This window comes from Artibeus jamaicensis, unplaced genomic scaffold (assembly GCF_021234435.1).
Source record: "Artibeus jamaicensis isolate MK-2021 breed Jamaican fruit bat unplaced genomic scaffold, CSHL_Jam_final contig_548, whole genome shotgun sequence".
Classification (NCBI taxonomy): Eukaryota; Metazoa; Chordata; class Mammalia; order Chiroptera; family Phyllostomidae; genus Artibeus; species Artibeus jamaicensis.
This window is the reverse complement of record NW_026521883.1, coordinates 14,325,225-14,345,073: the sequence shown is the minus strand read 5'-3', so window position 1 is coordinate 14,345,073 and position 19,849 is coordinate 14,325,225. Positions and strand designations below refer to the sequence as shown.

The 19,849-nt window shown below is 35.9% G+C and overlaps 1 protein-coding gene across 1 annotated transcript in view; it reads right to left on the bottom strand.

The window, feature by feature from the left end:
- Positions 1-899: 899 nt before the first annotated feature.
- The window catches only part of ADAM10 (ADAM metallopeptidase domain 10), a 123,091-nt gene continuing 104,141 nt past the window's right edge, over positions 900-19,849 (bottom strand). The window contains exons 11-16 of the mRNA XM_037151069.2: positions 18,033-18,183; positions 17,033-17,216; positions 16,005-16,113; positions 15,302-15,522; positions 4,974-5,100; positions 900-3,220 (exon numbers count right to left, since the gene is read on the bottom strand). Of these exons, the coding sequence (XP_037006964.1) occupies positions 3,126-3,220; positions 4,974-5,100; positions 15,302-15,522; positions 16,005-16,113; positions 17,033-17,216; positions 18,033-18,183 (887 nt within the window). The 3' untranslated portion in view covers positions 900-3,125. The remainder of the gene's footprint in view (positions 3,221-4,973; positions 5,101-15,301; positions 15,523-16,004; positions 16,114-17,032; positions 17,217-18,032; positions 18,184-19,849) is intronic.

The following is a 19,849-nucleotide window of genomic DNA, read 5'->3' as shown; positions in this document are numbered from 1 at the left end:
GAAACAAAATCTAAGCATTCAATTGTGTGTAAAAAGTAACAAACTTTCAATCATCTAAATTAATATTAATGGTTTCATGAACAAAATTAAACATAATATACATTTTAATATTTCTAAATTCAAGTACTAAAAAGTATGCCATGTTTATTTATTTAACAAATACTGTTTATTTATAGTTGGCCTCAATTTAACAACAACAAAAAAAAGAATTAGGGAAGATTATATTCTATGCAGGGCACCACTGCAGACTTAAAATTCTTTTTCTAGGTGATTAAAATGCAAAATCTTTTCTTATTTTGCTATATATTTGACAATGCATTAAAATGAGGCTCAAATTTCTAAATACACTTATTAAACTAGACTTTTAAAATAAATGCGGGACTCGGCATTCAAAACTTTGCAAAAGAGATACACAGTAGGTCCTCAAATAACATTGTTTCATTCGACATGTAGCTATAACTTTGATGAGATGTTGTAAGAACTTAAGTCTTGTTTCTCTCAATTAGCTTAAAATAAAATTGGTTGCATTATACATCATTTCATTTCAAGTCTCAGAACCTATGGAGCAAGTTAAGTGAAGACTTACTACCAGTGAGACCAGTTCGAAAATGTCAGCTCTTCCACCAAGACACTTTGAAACACAATGAATAGTGGTTGGGAATCATGAGAAATAGTTGAGATTAGTTAAGTGTTTTTAAAATGTTCAATGTGTAGATACTGGGATATCCAATCATAATTTTTTACATGGACTCCGAACTAGGAATAGAGAGATCTGTACTTGTATGGAAAGAGACAGCCCCTTTCTATTTAACAATCTCTTCCACTTAGTAAGGAAAAGGTGCCTTGAGGGAAGCTTCTCTGGGCAGTTCTCAGAGTTCAAGGAGAGTGGAACCTTTAAAATGATTTCATCAAGTCTATTTATTAATGCATTTCAAGTTTCAAAAAACCTTACATCTTTGCACAATACTTTATTTTTTGTAATTTTTAGTAAAAATTTCCAAAGTGAACAAAAAGATACTGTATAAAACACAGTGGACATTAAACTGACAGTAGTATTAGATTTCATTTGTCTTGAACCTTTTGTTTTACCACATCTTGATTTGCCATGGAGAGTTCAGTGCACGTATCTCTTTTCAGAACACACTTAACTTAGACTCAAAATAAAATAGGGCAGTGTGTACCTGCCAAAACCTTACCACAGGATATAACATTACAAGCAAAAAACAAAACAAAACAAAAAAAAAACAAACAAAAAACAAAACCCCCAAAACAAAAAAAAAAAAAGTACATGTTCCAAAGTCTACCACACTCAAAAAGTTACTAAGAACTCTTGCAGAATAAAAGTCACCATTTTAGAAATGCAAAGCCACTTTCAACCTTTGCACAGTCCAAAACAAAGGCATTTAAATGATTTAAAAGCAATTACATACATACCTAGCTACTTGTTTGTTTAGAATTATTTATAGTCTATCTGGGGTTTCATGTACAAAATTTGTCTCTAAATCATGTACAAAAAGCTGCATTTTTGAAAAAAGTCACCACGTACTGTACAAGTTTACAAGGAAGAGATCCCATTATTTTCTCTAGCATTTTTGGCCTTGCTGGCTTGTGTCACATTATGAGAATGATTGTGTAAACCTTATACTCTTAAGAAAAAAAAAGAAAAATAAAGAAGTCAAAACACAAATTTTTTCAACTTTCCCTAAATTTGCCTCCTATATGAAGCCAGGAAAATCATAGCCATTTATGTCTAATTTAAGTGATGTAGTTGGAAACAGAAGCAATAAATATGTCACAAGCTTAAAATGTTCTTGTAATGCCCCTTTCCATTCCTGCATAGCAATAAGCCTGTTAATGCATTAAATGCTTTTGCTTTCTTTAAAAAGCCAATTATTTACATCTGTTTAAAAAATAATCTGGAATGGGACATTGTGCTGTTTCACCTCCATTGCTGTTAAAATATTTTAGGGAAAAAAATGTCAGAAGGCCTATCTATAATTTTAACTACTAGTTGAGCAAATCACTCTTCTTTAGTGGTTATCAATAATCAGTAATGATATGCTAAAAAAAGAGTTCAAATACTTTGATAAAATAAAGACATAGCTTTTCTTTTCCATATCAGACAAAAACCAAAAACATAATTAGCATACTTTAGATATATGGAAAACGCAAATAAAGGTTACAAATATAAAGAATCACTTCATTGACATAATTTCTACTGAGGCATGAATAAAATGTCACCTATCGATTCAAAAGTGGAATTGAATGAGAAAGTTTACAGTAAGTAAGCAGAAATCAGACACTTACATAAAGAACTAACTCTGAAGTAGTATGCTGCATATGTCCAGTTGCACAACACCTCACTGTGTTCTTCAGCATAGTCACTCATGTGCTCGTAGCAGCCATTTGATAAAGACAAAATGAGTATCAGAACCAACTCCATCATTAAAAAAAGGTCAATTGATTCTCATTTCGAAACTGCCTATGTAAAGCATTACAGAATCCTGGACCATTGGATACCATCATTCTCTGTTATCCTGAGTATGTCAATTAAACAGTAATTTTTCATTAAGAGCGGAAAAATTTTATAATACAAAGAAACATCCATATTGCAATTTCTGTTTACAATTGCACACAGAAGTACAGTGTACGTAAGAAATACATGTCTGCATATAACAAGGTATGTACATTGGCAAGTGATGTCTCCAATGTTGAGGTGGTCGAGCCTCCTAGCCTTGACTGGCAGTTGAAAAAAATATATATATATATTTCAATTTGTGATAAAAGTTTATATAGAGCCAAGTTTGCCTGCAAGTGAAGAAATGCAGCAACGAAGAACAGGGAACACAGGGCACATAATAATATTCTAAGACTTTGTGCCATTAGGTTAAAAATATCTGTCCATAAGAAAATTGGGTTTCTTTTCCATCCCCCACCCCCAAATTGGAATTTTCAGGCTTTAAAATTTAAGTAATTCCACCTGGTCTGAGGACATGATCTCTTGCCATTTTTTTCTTCAACTCTTATTTGTGAGGGTTTAGTTTGGGGATGACTTAATAGGTGTCTCTTTGGAGTGAAGTTTCCCATTGTAGGCACTAGGAAGAACCAAGGCAAAAGCTGCAGTTTTAACGTCTCATGTGTCCCATCTGATAACTCTCCCGGGGCCTTTGACGCTGGGGCTGCTGAATGGGCTGTGGAGGTCTCCTCCTCTTTAAAGTGCCTGCGAGTCACAAACAAAAGTAAAACAGACTTACCCTGAGCTTTATAAGCAATCTTTAAAAACAAAGTTGCCTTATCAATATGAAAGGTTCTGGATAGGTACTATCCAGTAGAAATAGGTCATATATGTAATTTACAATTTTCAGTAGCCATAATGAAAATTATGTTAATTATGTTAAAATAATGTTAATTATTTTATTTTTCATTTCACTTAATCCAATATAGTCAAAATATTGTCATTTCAAGACATGATCAGTAAAATAATGAAATATTTCGTTCGTTTTTGTATAGCGCGTCTTCGAAGTCTGATATGTACTTTATAGTCACAACACATCTCAACTGAGACTAGCCACTCTCAAGCCACAGGTGAGCAGCAGCCACAGTTTATTAGACTAATACAAATTCTGAAGACAAAATCCATGACAAAGAAATGACTGTGTGACTTTGAACAGATGATTGAATCTCTCAGCAAGTCAAATGCCTTGTCTATAAAACAGGGAGACTAACTCACACAGTCTGCTCAGAGGGTGATATGATCATTCATGTAAAAGTGCTTAACACTATTTGTGAGGGTTCAATAAATGGCAGCTAAGGATTTTTTTTTTTTTTTTAAGTTTTAAAGGTAGAATTTGCTTAAAGTAAAATCAAGTAGAAGAATTGTTTCATTAAATGAGACCGTAATTAGTAACATATCTAAAAAGTGTCACGGGGCCCTTGGAAATCCCTAAGAAACTGACATAAATTGCAGAAGGCTAAACATTGTAAATTTGTGAAAAGTAATGAAATAAAAATTAAGTTTCCTGACTGCCACCATGACACTATCCCAGCTTGAATACTGAGCTACCTTGCCCTAAATAGGTAAGTACAGGGAAACAACTGCGGAAACGGAGAAAACTGTCAGAAGCCCTAGTTTACACGTGCTTTCTGTCAGGTAGGAGAACTGGCCTGAGACGAGAGGCTTCGTGAGAAGCCTGTGAGGTCTAAGAGGGAGCTGCTATCTTTCAGCTCTGGCTATCCTCTGCCACTGCCTTGGGGACAATGTCCACCCCAAACCTACAGAAGAGAGTGCTGGTCCAGGAGTCCTACAGGCAGCATAGAAGCCACAGACACTTTGGGGATGGTGAGGGAGAAATAGGGGGAGTAAATAATATGGAGCAGTTGCTCCCCACCCATTTTCTTCTGTAAGTCCCTGGAGCTAATCTAAATCCACCCAATGCTATGTCTCCCTCAGAGGGAGAAGGTGAACACCAAACCTTAGCGGCTATTTTCAGAGGTGAAGAATGGTCATTTGGTGACTAAAAGCCTCCACCCTAAGACTCTCCCACAGACTCTATTTCCCATAAGTATCATCCCCAGGAAAAATGAATTTATGTACCAGAAAATACCTGATGAGCACAAACATTAAAAGCAGTAACAGAAGCATAGCTATTAGAATAGAAAGACCAATCATTTAAAACAAAACTGGAAGATTTTACAATATGAAAACAAGAAAATAAGTATCAAGCAAAAATAAAACTTTCTAGGTCTAAATGTTTTTAGACACTTAGGGTAGATTAGCGATAAATTGGCAACCATTAGCTAGATTGGATTGATTTTTTAAAAAACACTTAAAAATCAACAAATTCATCCAGTAATCACGTTCTCAAGGAGAAAGTACTGTAAAATCAGTTTCTAAGGACTGATTTATAATTCAATTCTACCTGCTGAATGGTTCTGTGTTATTAAAAATACATACCTTGCTCAAACTGTCTTACCTGGAAGAGGTTTAGGAGGAGGCAACTTTGGATTACTACTTGGAGTGTGAACACTGCATATCTTAATAAATCCAGCCATTAACATGATCAGGGCAATCCCCATAAGCAATACTGCCCACCAATTAGCCTAGAAATAAACAGATTTTTCTACTGAAAACACTAAAATACACTTTAGAATATTTTATATTATATAAAATACAGAATAGACTATATTACATTTTAGTTTTTAAACAAGATGACACATACGTAATAATTTTAAATATAAAAAGGTATAGAGAAAAAAACAAAAATCACCCATAACTTCACTTCCTAGAGGAAACCACTCCATCTTATTTCCCTTTCAATTACGTCACACACATGGATGAACACAAAACTGGAGTCATCCTGCACCGAGTTTATACTGTATTTTCCCAGGTTATTACATATTTCTCCCCTTTTGGCCTAATACTCACACAGACTATGTTTTGTCTGCTTTTATACTATCCATTGATTTGAAGGTATATTATTGGGTTGGCCAAAAAGTCCATATTGGTTTTTTTTCCATAAAATAGGAGGCTTACTTTTCATATTCACCAAAAACTTTCTTGACTTGGATATTTGGAGTATGTCATCTATCTCCCATGTGGTATAACATTCATTGTTCTCAATTAATGTCTCAATTTAATTGCCAACCAACCGTGGAGCATCGTCCAGTGAGAAATCTCCAGCACAAAACGTTGCAAACCACTTCTGACACATTCAATCAGTCACAGCACCTTCTCCATACACTGCACAAATCTTTTCTTTTTGCATTTAAGTCGTGTTTTTTGCTTTTCTTGAAAACAGCATAATATGCTGAAAATGTTGCACATTTTACTCCATCTTCAGTATTAAAATGGCTATACAAAAACTCAATCAATTTTGGTTTTTTTAAAAATGCATGCTGATATAACAGCTGTCACAATACAATCTAACAAAATTATTTCAAATGAAGTTTAAAGACAACTAAGTGCTACCAGAGCCATCTTACGGAAAAAAACAAATGAACATTTTGGCTAACCCAATACTTTAAATTCTACCACTGGAATTTATACTCTATTTTTCCTACTCATTGAAGTTAAGACTAAAATTTTACCTTTGGTTGAGGCCCCCTTTTCCAGTTATTCTACTTCACTTGTGATTTGAGACTCAGAATACTATTGTAAAATTATTTTTATATATCTAAATTTTCATCCTATTGCACAATATATATCATAGTATCTGTTACATATATTAATATTTTATTTAAAGGTTAATGGTCTTTTTTAATCTGAAAAGTAGAATGATATATTCTAGAAGCAGACAAACTTGACCCAATCTAAGAGGGATAAAAATTCTACTTCCAACTTAAATCGGATTAAAAAGATCAATTAGCTATATAAAAAAACCTTCAAAACTGGAATAATTTATACAAAAATTACTGTTGCCACTTAATAAATTACAAGTCTATTTTGCAACTCAAAATATTCAAATTTTAAGATAACATGTACAAAACAGTCATAACTTTAAAACTACGAACCTTCACACTGGCTTAATAGATTGTTATAGTACATATATAGTTATTGGTAATTACTGCAAATAAAAATCTCTCTTCAAGAAGATCTTCTAGCATCTGGGGGCCTTACAACAACCAGCCTACAACTTTGATACTGTTTTCTTTATCCAGCAGTGACAATGTAATTACAGTAATAGAAACTAAAATAAAAATGCCTATTGTGGCAAAATACTCCTGCCCACTTTTCCATATGTGCATAAAGCCCTTCGTATATATACATATTTTAAATTTAATTTTAAAGGAATCTCAAACTTATAAAAAGCTGCAAGTATAATACAAGTAACTTTTAAAAGACTAGAACCACCTGAGAGTACATCGCTAGTATGATGCCCTGTTACATATGAACATTCTAGCATGTGGTTTCTACAACATCAGGGCGTTTCCTTAGACAACCACATCACAATCATCAGTCAGCACTGATACATTACTACCATTTAATCCTTAGACCCCACTCAAGTTTTGCAATCTGTCCCAATGCCATCCAGTTCAGAATTATGTGTTGCATTTAGCAGCCATGTTTCTTTAGTCTCCTGAAATATGGAAGTCTCTCCTTGGTTTATATAACTTTGACACTTCGTAAGATTATAGACCAGTTATTTTGTATCAAAATATCCCTCCATTTGGATTTCTCAGATGTTTCCTTATGATTAGATTTGGGCCATACCTCTTCCGTAAGAATACCACAGAAATGACACCAAGGTATGCGTTCTGTTCATTGCATCCTATCAGGTGACACATGATTTTGATATCATTATTGGTGATGTTAATTTGATCCCTTGATTAAGATATTATCTGCCAAACTTTATCATAAAGATACTTTTCTCTTTTGTAATCAATGAATATTTTGTAGGAACATAATCTGTAACTATGTAAATATCCAATTCTTCACCGAACTTTTAATTTATTCATTTATTTATTCCCTCATGGTTTCCTATTTTACTCAAAAGGTTATCATACATTACTTTCACTGTTGTGTCTTTTGGACATGGCCCGTAATTCTTTGAGCACTTCACCTTCCCATGCAAAGTAAAGTTCTAGGTTCATCTCGTCCTCCCCCGGCCCCGGGGCAGCCATCTCCGTCAAGCCTGTTCTTTTCAGAGTAAGGCCTAATGCAACGCAGCCTTACCGCTGAAAGATTTACTTTTTAAGAGAAGCTACAAATCTAAATTTTTGTGTGAAATCTATTTTTAAATGTTGGCAACTCATTAAAATTTTCTAAAAACAATATGTAGACCGTACAAGACATGTTTACCCAGCTGAATCTCGCTTGGATACCATACATTTACCATGTACTTTTCAGAGATATTTTTTATATCCTACTGAGATTGCCAGACAGTTTTCTAAAATTTTCTTTGGGTTTCTATAGAAAATAATTTTTCAGGAAATGGTTCTTCCTGTGAGTCTTTAGGATAATATTCCCTGTCCCTTATTGTACAAATTTTCCATAGTCTCCTGTTGTTGTTGTTTTTGTTCTTGTATTCATCCTCATAATAAACCCATTATTTATCAGAAGGTCCACCCTCAGTCTGTCAAGTGCTGGCTGACTTCTCTGTTCATTTCTGTCTACTACCACAGGAAGAACGATAAGCACATCTTCTGTCCTATCCCTGGCATCCGGACCTTTTAAATATAGCATTTAATGAAGCAGGATTTTCCTCTACCTCCACTGTCTGGATTTCTGACACTCTGACCTAGTAAAGCACACAAAGAACCCACATTACCAGCTTGCACTGCCTTATGTCTCTTCTGTCTCTACACCAGTGATTCTCGACCTTGGCTGCACATTAGAGTCACCGGGAAAGCTTTTAAAATTCATACACCAGACCAAATCCCAGACATAAATGGGGCAGGGGTGAGATCCTAACACTAGTCATTTCACTAAAGCTCCCCAGATGACTTCATTATGCATCCAAAACTGAGAGCTACTGGTCTCTACCAGTAGTCAGCAAGCTTTTTTTATAAAGGGCCAAATAAATAGTTTAGGCTTTGTAAGCCATATGGTCTCTGTCACAACTACTCCTTTCTATCTTTGTAGTGCAAAAGCAGCCATAGATAACAGGCAAACAAATGAGTAGAGCTGTACATTATAGTCAGTCCTTCTGAACCATGGTTTCCCATCTGTGGATTCAACCAACCACAAATTGAAAACAGTACTATTTTCAATCCACAGATGCAGAGGGCTAATGGTATGCACACTGTTCTACACCATTTTAAATAAGGAACTTGAACATCTGCAAATTTTGGTACTGTTGGGGGGTCCTGGGACCAATCCCCAATGGATACTGAGGGACGACTGCACTTACAAAAACAGGGAGTTGAACAGATTTGACCCACAGGCCACAGTTTGTCAACCCCTGTTCTATATCCACATATAGCACATTTGTTGAATGAATACCATTCACTGCTAGCTCCTTAGTTCTATCTTACTACTTACCTGAGATTTGGGGGGAAGCCAAGAGTAGAAAAAGGAGTCGTATAATTGGGAAGAGCTGCTCAAAACATCAGCACTCACATGGTCAAAAAAGTGTTTTCCATCTCTGACTAGATGTAAGAATTATTTTGTATGCTTATTAAAACATAAGATTCTCAGGCCACAACCCTACATATTCCAATTCAGTTGTTCTGGTTGGTGGAGGGTCCAACCAACTCTATTTTAAATAAGAACACCAGTGATTAGGATGCAGAACAGTGCTTCTATTAGTGTAGACATACTGGCATTTTGGTGCAAGACCATTCTGAGCAATGCAAGAAGCTGAGTATCCCTGGCTCTTATTCATCAAATGCTAATGAATCCCTCAGTTACTTTGCCATCTATGGTACATTTCCAAATACTCTCTGAAAGGAAGTATCATCTCTAATGTGATCTAATCCATAGGGATAAAGAGTCAAGGGTCTTCCTACTACTTTCAGGCTGATGGGCTATTTCTGTTATGGAAGAAGCACTTCTATTTCTAATGTTCATTATATTCTCTAACATATTTCCTTAATTCCAGTCTTCCCTGCTCGAAAACATCTTCCATCTACTCATCAATATTACAACTACCAAAAAAGTGGAATTGACTATGTCACTCCTTTCCACAAAACCCTTCTTCATTATCTTGCCACCAAAGATCTCCAAAAGAGACCATTAAGTGGAAGGAAAAAAAATTGAGCACACAATAAGGTGCTGCAAAGAATATATATGATTCCGCTTATTTTTAGAAATATGTATTCTTACAATGATATAAACAGTTTCTGAAGAATGCAGAAGAAACTCATCTTGAGAACATTCCAAGGTAAAAAGAAGGCATACGACTTCTGGCCAAGATGGAGGTGTAGGTGGAAACACTGTACCTCTTCACACAACCAAATTTAAAGATAACAAAGATTTAGAAACAAAAACAGAACCAAAACAGACAGAAAATTGAACTGTACCGAAGTCTGACAACAATGAACCGTTCATCCAGACCAGTAAGAGAGGCAGGGTAGGCGGCCAGCAGAGAGGGTTTCCCGGCAAGAAAAGACAGTGGTTAGCGAACCAAGTGCAGGGATGAAATGAGCAAACCCAGTAAGGCTCGCAAGACAGCTGGCTAACCACAGATACACATTTGCACACAGATAAACCAGAAAGGTTTAAAAATGGTCAGTGAAACAGACCATGCAACCCAGGGCCCCAGCGCCGGGAAATAAAGCCTAAAAGCACCAACTGGAAAAACTTTCAGGGGCTGAAGTGCTGGGAGAGGCTCTCAGCCTTACAGGAGAGTTCACTAGAGAGACCAACAGGGTCCTAGAATGTACACAAGCCCACATACTCAGGAACCAGCACCAGAAGGGCACAATTTGCTTGTGGGATGTTGCAGAGGGGACCAAAATCCAAGAGAGAGCAGAACAAACACCATTGTTCCCTCTCTGACCCTGCCCCCAGTCACAACCCAGCGCCTGGGCTGACCAGCACCAGTGAACACCTAAGCCTCTGCCCCTCATACATAACAGGTGCAAACAGACCAAAACATGGCTCAAGCAGAAGAACAGCTCAAAGCCCCAGAGCCAATACTTCTAAGCGACCAAGAGATAGCTAATCTATCAAATGCACAGTTCAGAATACTGGTGGTCTGGATGCTCACAGAACTGGTTTGTTTTGGTCGCAAATTAGAGGAAAAAATGAAGGCTACACTAAGTGAAATGAAGCAAATTGCACAGGGAACCAACAGTGATGGAAACAAATCTGGGACTAAAATCAATGGAGTGGACCAGAAGGAAGAAAGAAACAACCAAACAGAAAAGAATGAAGCAGCAAGAATTCAAAAGAATGAGGAGAGGCTTAGGAACCTCTAGGACATCTTTAAATGTTCCAACATCCAAATTATAGGGGTACCAGAAGGGGAAGAGGAAGAGCAACGAGTGGAAAACTTATTGGAACAAATAATAAAGGAGAACTTCCCCATTCTGGCAAAGGAAATAGACTTCCACAAAGTCCAGGAAGCTCAGAGAGTCCCAAAGAAGGTGAACCCAAGGAGGAACTCACCAAGGCACATCATAATTACATTACCCAAGATTAAAATGAAGGAGTGAATCCTAGAAGCAGAAAGAGATAAGGGGACAGTCACCTACAAAGGATTTCCCATCAGACTGTCAGCAGATTTCTCAAAAGAGACCTTATAGGTAAGAAGGGGCTGGAAAGAGGTATTCCAAGTCATGAAAAGCAAGGACCTGCATCCAAGATTGCTATATCCAGCAAAGCTTTAATTTAGAATAGAAGGGAAGAGAAAGTGCTTCTCAGATAAGGTCAAGTTCAAGGAGTTCATCATTACCAAGCCCTTATTATATAAAATGTTAAAGGGACTTATCTAAGAAAAAGAACATAAAAAACATGAACAGTGAAAGGACAGCAAACTCACAGTTATTAACAACCACACCTAAAACAAAAACAAACTAAGAGGACAACTAGATCAGGAGTGGAGCCACAGAAATGGAGACCACATGAAGGGTTAGCAACAGGGGAGTGGGAGGAAAAGAGGAGGGAGAAGGTACAGAGAATATGTAGCGTAGACGGTGGGGAGAAAATAGACAGGGGGAGGGCAAGAGTAGTGTGGGAAATGTAGAAGCTAAAGAACTTATGACACATGGACATGAACTAAAGGGGGGAATGTAGGGGTAGGGGATGTGCAGGGTGGAGTGGAATGAAGGGGGAAAAATGGGACAACTATAATGGCATAATCAATAAAATATATTAAGAAAAAACAGGCAGTGGCTGAATTTGGCTGGTGAGCCATAGTTTGCCAACCCCTAGATAAATGGTTGGTTCTCAATCCTGGCTCCTCATCAGAAATACTTAAGCTCCATTCCAAGTGATTCTGAATTAATGGGTCTGAGCCTTGAGGTAATTCTCACCCACAACCACAAATGAGGACTGCTGCTCTTAATGCTCCCCCAAGTGACTTCTAAGGATATTCAGGGTTTAATAAGGCTTGCATGAAGAAAGATTTCTGGGGTCAGTTAAGTTTGGAAATAAAGTTAAAAAGTTTTTTTTTAATCTCAGCATTTCTCACAATACTCTCAGAAATCTCTAAGAAGGGACTATAGTAGGTGATGTTTTCCAGATTTATTTGACCACTAATCCCATGGAACTAGTATTCTATGAATCACCTAGAAAACACTGCTCTAAATCTTTTATAAAGAATACCAGAGCCCTGGCCAGGTTGCTCAGTTGGTTGGAGCTTAGACCCCTACACCAAAAAGGTTGCAGTTCAATCCCTGGTCAGGGGGCATACGGAAGGCAACCGATGAATGTTTCCCTCTCATACTGATGTCTCTGTCCCCGCCTGCCTTCCTTCCTCTGTCTCTTAAATCAATAAATATATCCTCAGGTGAGGATTGAAAAGAATACCAGATACTTAAAATGACTAAGTGACTAAAATGTTTAAAATGACTAAAAAATATGAGAGCAGAAATTAATTGCCAAATGAGAAATACAGTTGCTTATTATCCAAACAAAAATTTTAAAAGTCCAACTCCTATAAATCTGAATAAATAAAAAATTCAAAAATCCACAAAATAACATGCAATTATCTTAAAAGCAAAGGAAAAATACAATAATAAATTTGAAAAAAATCAAGGTCAAAGATGGTTTCTATTATCTCAAATCTAACACATAAGATGTAGAAAATCTGAATACATCAAAAACTCTGGAAGAAACGGGAAAAAAATTACCAATGCCCTCAAACCCTCATTTTAAAAACAGGAGATAATGATACAAGGTCTTAATAGATTTACTGGTGAATGCTCTCAAACTCCTCAAGAACTTCGTAACTCCTCCAGATAAATCCGAAGGATTTTAGGCTGACCTACTGGCCAAATAGATACATAGTAGGTACTCAACAAATATAGTAAATATATTTTTGAGGAATATGTTCAAAACATTTTCCAAACAGCTTAACTCCAGAAAAGAAAGTAAAAGTCTTTATCACTTCATTACCAGGGTGCCACTAGCAGTCGGTAACTCACACCCTGAAGTATTGAACTACTTAGGTTCTTCCTCTCTACCCCGTATGTGGAGGGAAAAAAATGCCACAGTATACAACAGAAAAGAGATAAAAAGCTATGAGGGGCCACTGAAAAGGAAAGTCAGAGAAAATAACCCATCATTCCTTTCATAGCATCCTATAACCAAAGCAGCCTAATAACCTATATTACTAACTAAAAAAACACTTTCCTGACATGATGACAGACCGAAGCACAAGCTATTGATGTAGCTAAATAAACTCTACTATGCAAGTGAACTTGGCAGGTAACACAAATGACGCAAATAACTTAGAGACTGGATGTTTGTTATTATACTGTTTATGCCCATAAAAGCAGCAACAAACACCTAAGTGGTACTTTTCAGGCATTGTGAAGCATACTATCCAAAAGAGTGGCATGTGGATGCCAACAATGATATAAAATAAAAGCATTCTACATCTGAGGCAAACTTACATAAACCTACAAGTGCCTGACCAATGAGTTCCAAAGCACAAGAAAAGACTTCATATTGCTAATTCATTGTATGAAGCATTTCACTAAATCCTCAGATCTAAACTATGAAAAAAGGTTTTAAAAATATATAGAAAGATCATTTCAATTAAATATTTTAATAGGAATTAATGAGTTTTTAAAATTCTAAATAAAATGGAGTTAAGAGTGGACATAATGGAAAAAAGTTAAGAAAAAAAAAAAGCTGTTTCCAGATGATATGATGGCCTATCTAGAAAACCGAAAATACCTGCCACAACATATACTCAGTAGAACCCTACTCAGAGATCCCCATTATTGGATTTCTTTTTTGGAACATATTGATCTCTATAATAGACAAGTTTACCACATCTCAACCTATTCCTAATGAGATAATCTGAAAAAAGAAGAAAAGAAGTGGATCTGAGTTGAATATGGGAAAGCAAAAGGCCAAGAAAGGTAAGATATTTAAAGTCCTAGAACTGACAAAGGCAAGAAGGATGACCTGAATCCCTGTGTAATTCCCAAGCCTGTACTCATTCCACCTCACCATAGTGTAACAAGGTACTCTTAGTGTAACAGATATTTTTTTGAACACCTATTATGCACCAAGCACAGGAGTACAAAAATAGTAATATATCATGTTTTAAGGGGACCTAAGTTAATTGCCCAATTATTTGGCTTAAAATCTAGGTCTCCTAAATCCAACTTCAAGGATCCTCCCACTCCTAGTCATTACCTATCTAAAATCCACATATTCTAACACACAAAGTATTATTCTTCTATGTGTAATAAACACCCTTTAATGTTGCAGATTATTCCAAAATTTTTATTGTAGGTTATCCTCAGAGTATCAAAAAGAGTGACAATCCACACAAACAACTTCATGTGCTTTTGAGGCAACCTCAGTCCTGAACACACACAAAAAGATGGGAGAAAAAACACTGGAGAAGGGGGTAAAAGGAAAGAGCTAGGTTCTAAGTCATTTCCAAAGCAAACTTAATCAGTTCAGGTATAGAACATTCTCAAATACTTTACTTGCAAGCTTCCCACTTATATTTTAATGTAATCACTTAGAAACACGAATATTTAAGTGACTTAAGGTAGTCATTCTCAGCAATCTTCTAAGAAAATTTCAGGTAATTTAACACCTGTACAACTTGGAGAAATGAGAGCCTAAAAATAATACAGTTTAGTAGATTTATGTTGGAATGAACATCCATAATCATTAACAAACTGCAAAAAGCCCTGTATCTGATCTTATACTGGTCAACATTCCTATCACTGACAAGATGAAGACCTAGAAATTGTATTGAAGCATCAGAAAAAAGCTTCAGAAAATCACCAATTTCTCCTTCATCTCTCCTTCCTGTTCAGCAAAGTAGAACCCACAGCTGGCTATCTGTCATGTTGAGACAAGGGAGAAGTATAAAAACCAAGCAGGGCTTCCCAAAGCAACTTGAGGAATAACTGCCATGAAAATGCCCTATTCATATGTACCAGAGGAGGAAGTAACCCATCCAGGACATGAACTAGGGAGCACAGTAAAACAAAATGACTCCTATCACCTACTAACTAATCGATGAACAATACACACACAGAGATTCTGATCACTTTAAAAGAAAATAATACCTAGGGATAGTTGAACTTTAAAAACTATTCTTAAAATAAATTAATTATAGTGTAAACAAGTGTTTTTCTCATAACACTGGTGACCTCTGGCCAAGTAAAATTATGCTCAAAACATTTTAAGATAAAGTTTCTTTATTAAAAAAACTATACTTACCACAATCCATTCAGCAATGTTTTCATAGAGCTCTGGACTAAAAATTGCTTTTTTAAGCCTAGCTAAAGGACCATCAGCATCTACTAATCTGCACCGCATGAAAACATCACAGTAGCCTCTAAAATCATTGCAAGGGGATCCAGGTTGCAGGGTGATGGTTCGACCCATGAAATGCTTGCTCCACTGCACAGACCCTGTACTGGCACAAGTTGACAGGTCCACTGGAAAAGAAGTACCAAATGTAAGTTGAAGATCAGATTTCCTAGCGAGCCAGTTGGGGAGAAAGGGAAGAAGGGAAGAAAGGAAGAAACTGCCTAAAATCAGTATCATGACATGTTGCGTAGACTTTCATTAGTTAGGCTAGATAACACCACTGGTAATTCACCTTAAATGTTACAATGTAAGTAAATAAACAACAACCCTTGACTTAGTGCCTACAATAGCTTTAAAATCTTCTAGCAGTGTTTATATTAATTATTGCCATAAAGTTAGCAGGTTTTTGTATAGTTTATCATTTTAAAAAACTCTAGTGATCTAATGTAGAAACACGATGTTATACTACATTTAAAATTGTTCTCAAGAGGGTAAGTTTAGCTGGAAACTATCTGTGCAAGTGAATATCAAAGTTTAACACCTAACATATAGTAGAAAATAAGGTTTTTGAAACAAATTTTATATTCTTCTTGCATTTTAAAAGCCTTACTCTTCTTCATACAGCAGACGTGGCATAATTCCTTATCATCTTTGCTATCAGAACTGGCACAGGTACACTCCTCCAAGCCGTACTTCTCACAGATGGAACCTGCACATTGCTGAAAGAAAAACAGAAGATCAATTATTTAATCCCTATATAGTCAAGTCTATAGTTTGTTCAGAGTAACAGACAGATCTAAGTCTCCAAAGCTAAAATAATGAAGTAGAAATACAATCTGGGGGAAAAAAGCATAGTTTAGTAGTGGAAATGGATCATATGAACACATTTGAAAAAGTCTAAGGGCAAATAAGATAGTAAATCTTTTAAGGAAATGGCAACTTAAAAAATCTTTACAAAGTGTCCTGGCTGGTGTAGCTCAGTGGATTGAGCATGGGCTGTGAACCAAAGGGACGTCAGTTCAATTCCCAGTCAGGGTACATGCCTGGGTCTCAGGCCAGGTCCCCACTGGGGGCCATGTGAGAAGCAACCACACATTGATGTTTCTCTCCCTCTCTTTCTCCCTCCCTCCCCTTCTGCCTAAAAATAAATAAATAAATAAATCTTTTAAAAAATCTTTACAAAGTAAAAACCAAAAAAGAGAGGAGATGAGCACCAATTTTATGTTAATTACTATATAGCTCCTTTATAAGGAGAGAAAAATGAGGTTCTCCTCATGAAGAAAATGATCATTTAGGCAAGAAAGATTCAAAGGCTTCCCATTCTTTTATTTAAAGTATTAAAAAGATATTAACGTATAAAACTTAAAAGTAGTAAAAAGTCACATGACTAGCTATGTAACAATTCTTCTCTAGAGAATATCAAACACACACAGTGGAAAGATAAAAGGCAAGTCAATAATTAATTGATTGCTACCAGCAATTTAATACATTATGGCTTTGTGGAGAAGTAGACAGGAATACTATTGAAACAGGGACTGAGATTAATTACTTTAACTAAGCACCCTTAAGTGCCAACAACTATTCTGAAAAAGCAAGTTTTATAAAACCAAATTAAAAGTATATAAGTGGAATGCTTACCCCATTAATGCATACTTGTGTGTGCCTGTTACAGTCTGTGAAGTTTGGTTTGGGGTCAGACGCCGGGCAGAGAGCTGTAACGCCATTACATATTCCTTCTTTCGCACAGTCTGAATCATCCCGACATTTTTCAGTTTTTGACTTGAATGCACATTGTGCTGTACAACAGGGACCTTGGCTTGGACTAGAAGAAACATTAAATGATTAAAGAAAATCATTAGAATACTTTATTTATATATATATTCCTAACTTTTATATCATAAATCTCATCTTTTAAATGGTATGTTACTGGTATACAACTTCAAATATTGGAATAAAAGGCTACTAAGTTTTAACATTCTAATAAATGTAGAAAAGTGATTATCTTATTTTTATAAGCAAGGTGTTCTTACTCTATTTTGCTCTTAGTGAAAGGGAGTACTGGGACATAGTACTAGGCAAATTATCAGTGACGTTATCAACTTATCAATTCACTGAAAATTGACATTAGTCAATTTATCAATTATCTGACATTTATATGCTAAAATCAAACTAGGATAAACAGAACAACCACTTAAAAAGTATTTCACAAACAACAGTCTATTGCTTATATTAGTTAGTACCAAAGTAAATTGACAAGTGAAGTAATCCTATGATATTGTTGTAAGAGTGTATGGAATCCATATTATTTAAATATTTAAAATTAAGACTCTAAAAATATGGACAATAGTCATATTTTTAAAGAATTAAATAAAATGTATTTTACTGAGTATCCTTTACATGGCTTTTTTTTAACACCCACCACATACATTATAAGTAGTTCAATCTTCCAATAACAGTGCACTAACCAATACTATGAAGTAGAAATAAATAAAATATATTGTAAAAAAAGCAAATAAAACAAAACAACAAATAAAGATAGTCTCAAAACCATATGCATCTCTTAATCTGTTTAAATCTGTCTTAACTGCCTTTAAGTGACTTTACAGGAACATAAACATGACTGGAATTAGCAAGGTACCTGCACTGTTTTCCAGGTTTTAGCTTGCACTTTCTCCCTTCCGACTGGTTTGCATCATAGCAGCACTCATCTTTACACTGGTCACTATAGCCGCAGTCACATTCTTCACCTTGCTCTACCATCCCATTTCCGCAAATAGGTTGGCCAGATTCTGAGGAGAAAAACCAAGGCAAAGTAAGCACTGTATGGACACGCTAATTTGATTTAAAATTCACGAACTCTTTGGAGATTCATACAAAAGGAAAAAGGAAAGCTTTGATGAGTAAGAAAGGCAGAACAATCTAGAAATCTGGAAATCAGAAGACCTAATTCCGAAGCTGGCTCAGTCACTAATTAGCAATGTGGCCTGGGCAATTTGCTTCCCTTTTCTTGGGTCTCAGTTTCCTCACCTGTATAGTGAGGGGATCTGACCTGATGGTCTCCTCCTCTAAGGCTCCTTCTAAAAGTGATGACATTCTTTAAGCCACATCACACTGAGCTTTACCGAACAATAACAACACTGTTTATACTATGTAAATATAACTTAAGTTAGTGACTTATCAACCATAAAATACTAAACCTTTTTTGTTAGATGGAAAATTTCAAACCTACAAAGAAGTAGTAAAAGAATAAGTACAATAAACACCTATGTACCAAGCACTCAGCTTTAATAACTATCAACAATATACTGTCAACAAATCTACCTTACTCATTTTTATAAATACTCCAGGATGAATCTGAGAGAATTTTCTTTCTTTGTTAAATCTAACCATAATACCATTATCACATCTGACAAAATTAACCATATGCTTAATAGTATCTAATTGCCAATCCACGTTCAGTTTTACTCAACTCTTTACAACTGGTTTATCTGAACCAGGTTCTACAAAAGGGTCCCCCAAACCCTCTCCCCGCGGTTGCTTTCAGTTGACATGACATGTGTCTTAAGTTCTTTTAATATATAACAGATTCAATCCTCTCTATTTATTTTTACATGCTTTATTTGTCAAAGAAACTGGTCCTTTTGTCCTATGGAGTTTCCCACATTCTATTTGACAGAATTTTTCTTAGTCCACAAGTATTTTTTTTTTTAAACTTACATTAGTGTTGCTCCTCAGCTAGACCAAGTTCCTTACGGGAAGAAACACGAATTATTTATATTTTTTGTATTCCCACAGAGCCTTACCAGTATTGGGTCAAATCTTGGTTCATTAAGGTCAGGCTGCCTGTCCTAAGCATACTGAGTAATTTGAGAGAAAACTTTAGGCTCTCTTTTAAAGTTCTTTGATTTTGTCAATGAGGTTTAAAATGAGAACAAGAATGCTACTCTTTGTAAGATCATAAAATCACAGAACTTCAGTATCTGCAGGGAAATAATACAAATCAAATGTCTTCATTTTACAGAAAAGAAAACTAACTTCCAGAGACCTTGTGACTTGCAGGAAACCATCAGCCCCAGTACGGGCAAAAGACTAACTGTGGGTCTCCTCAGTTGAAAATCTGGTGTCCTTTTCTACACTAAATCAATCTGGAAAACAGTTGTAGTACAGGTTTCAAATGGAACACTGAATTAAGTAGAAGGAAATACATCTCAAATGCAGGAACTCAACATGAGGGATAGCTGAATAAAAAATATTCTAGAAGTCTACCTTTATAATCAGAAAATTCATCGTTATCTTTTTTTAAAGATTTTATTAATTTTTTTAGAGAGAAGGGAAGGGAGAAAGAGGGAGAGACGCATCAATGTGTGGTTGCCTCTCGCATGCCCCCCACCAGGGACCTGGCCTGCAATCCAGGCATGTGCCCTGACTGGGGAGGGAACCTGTGACTCTTTAGTT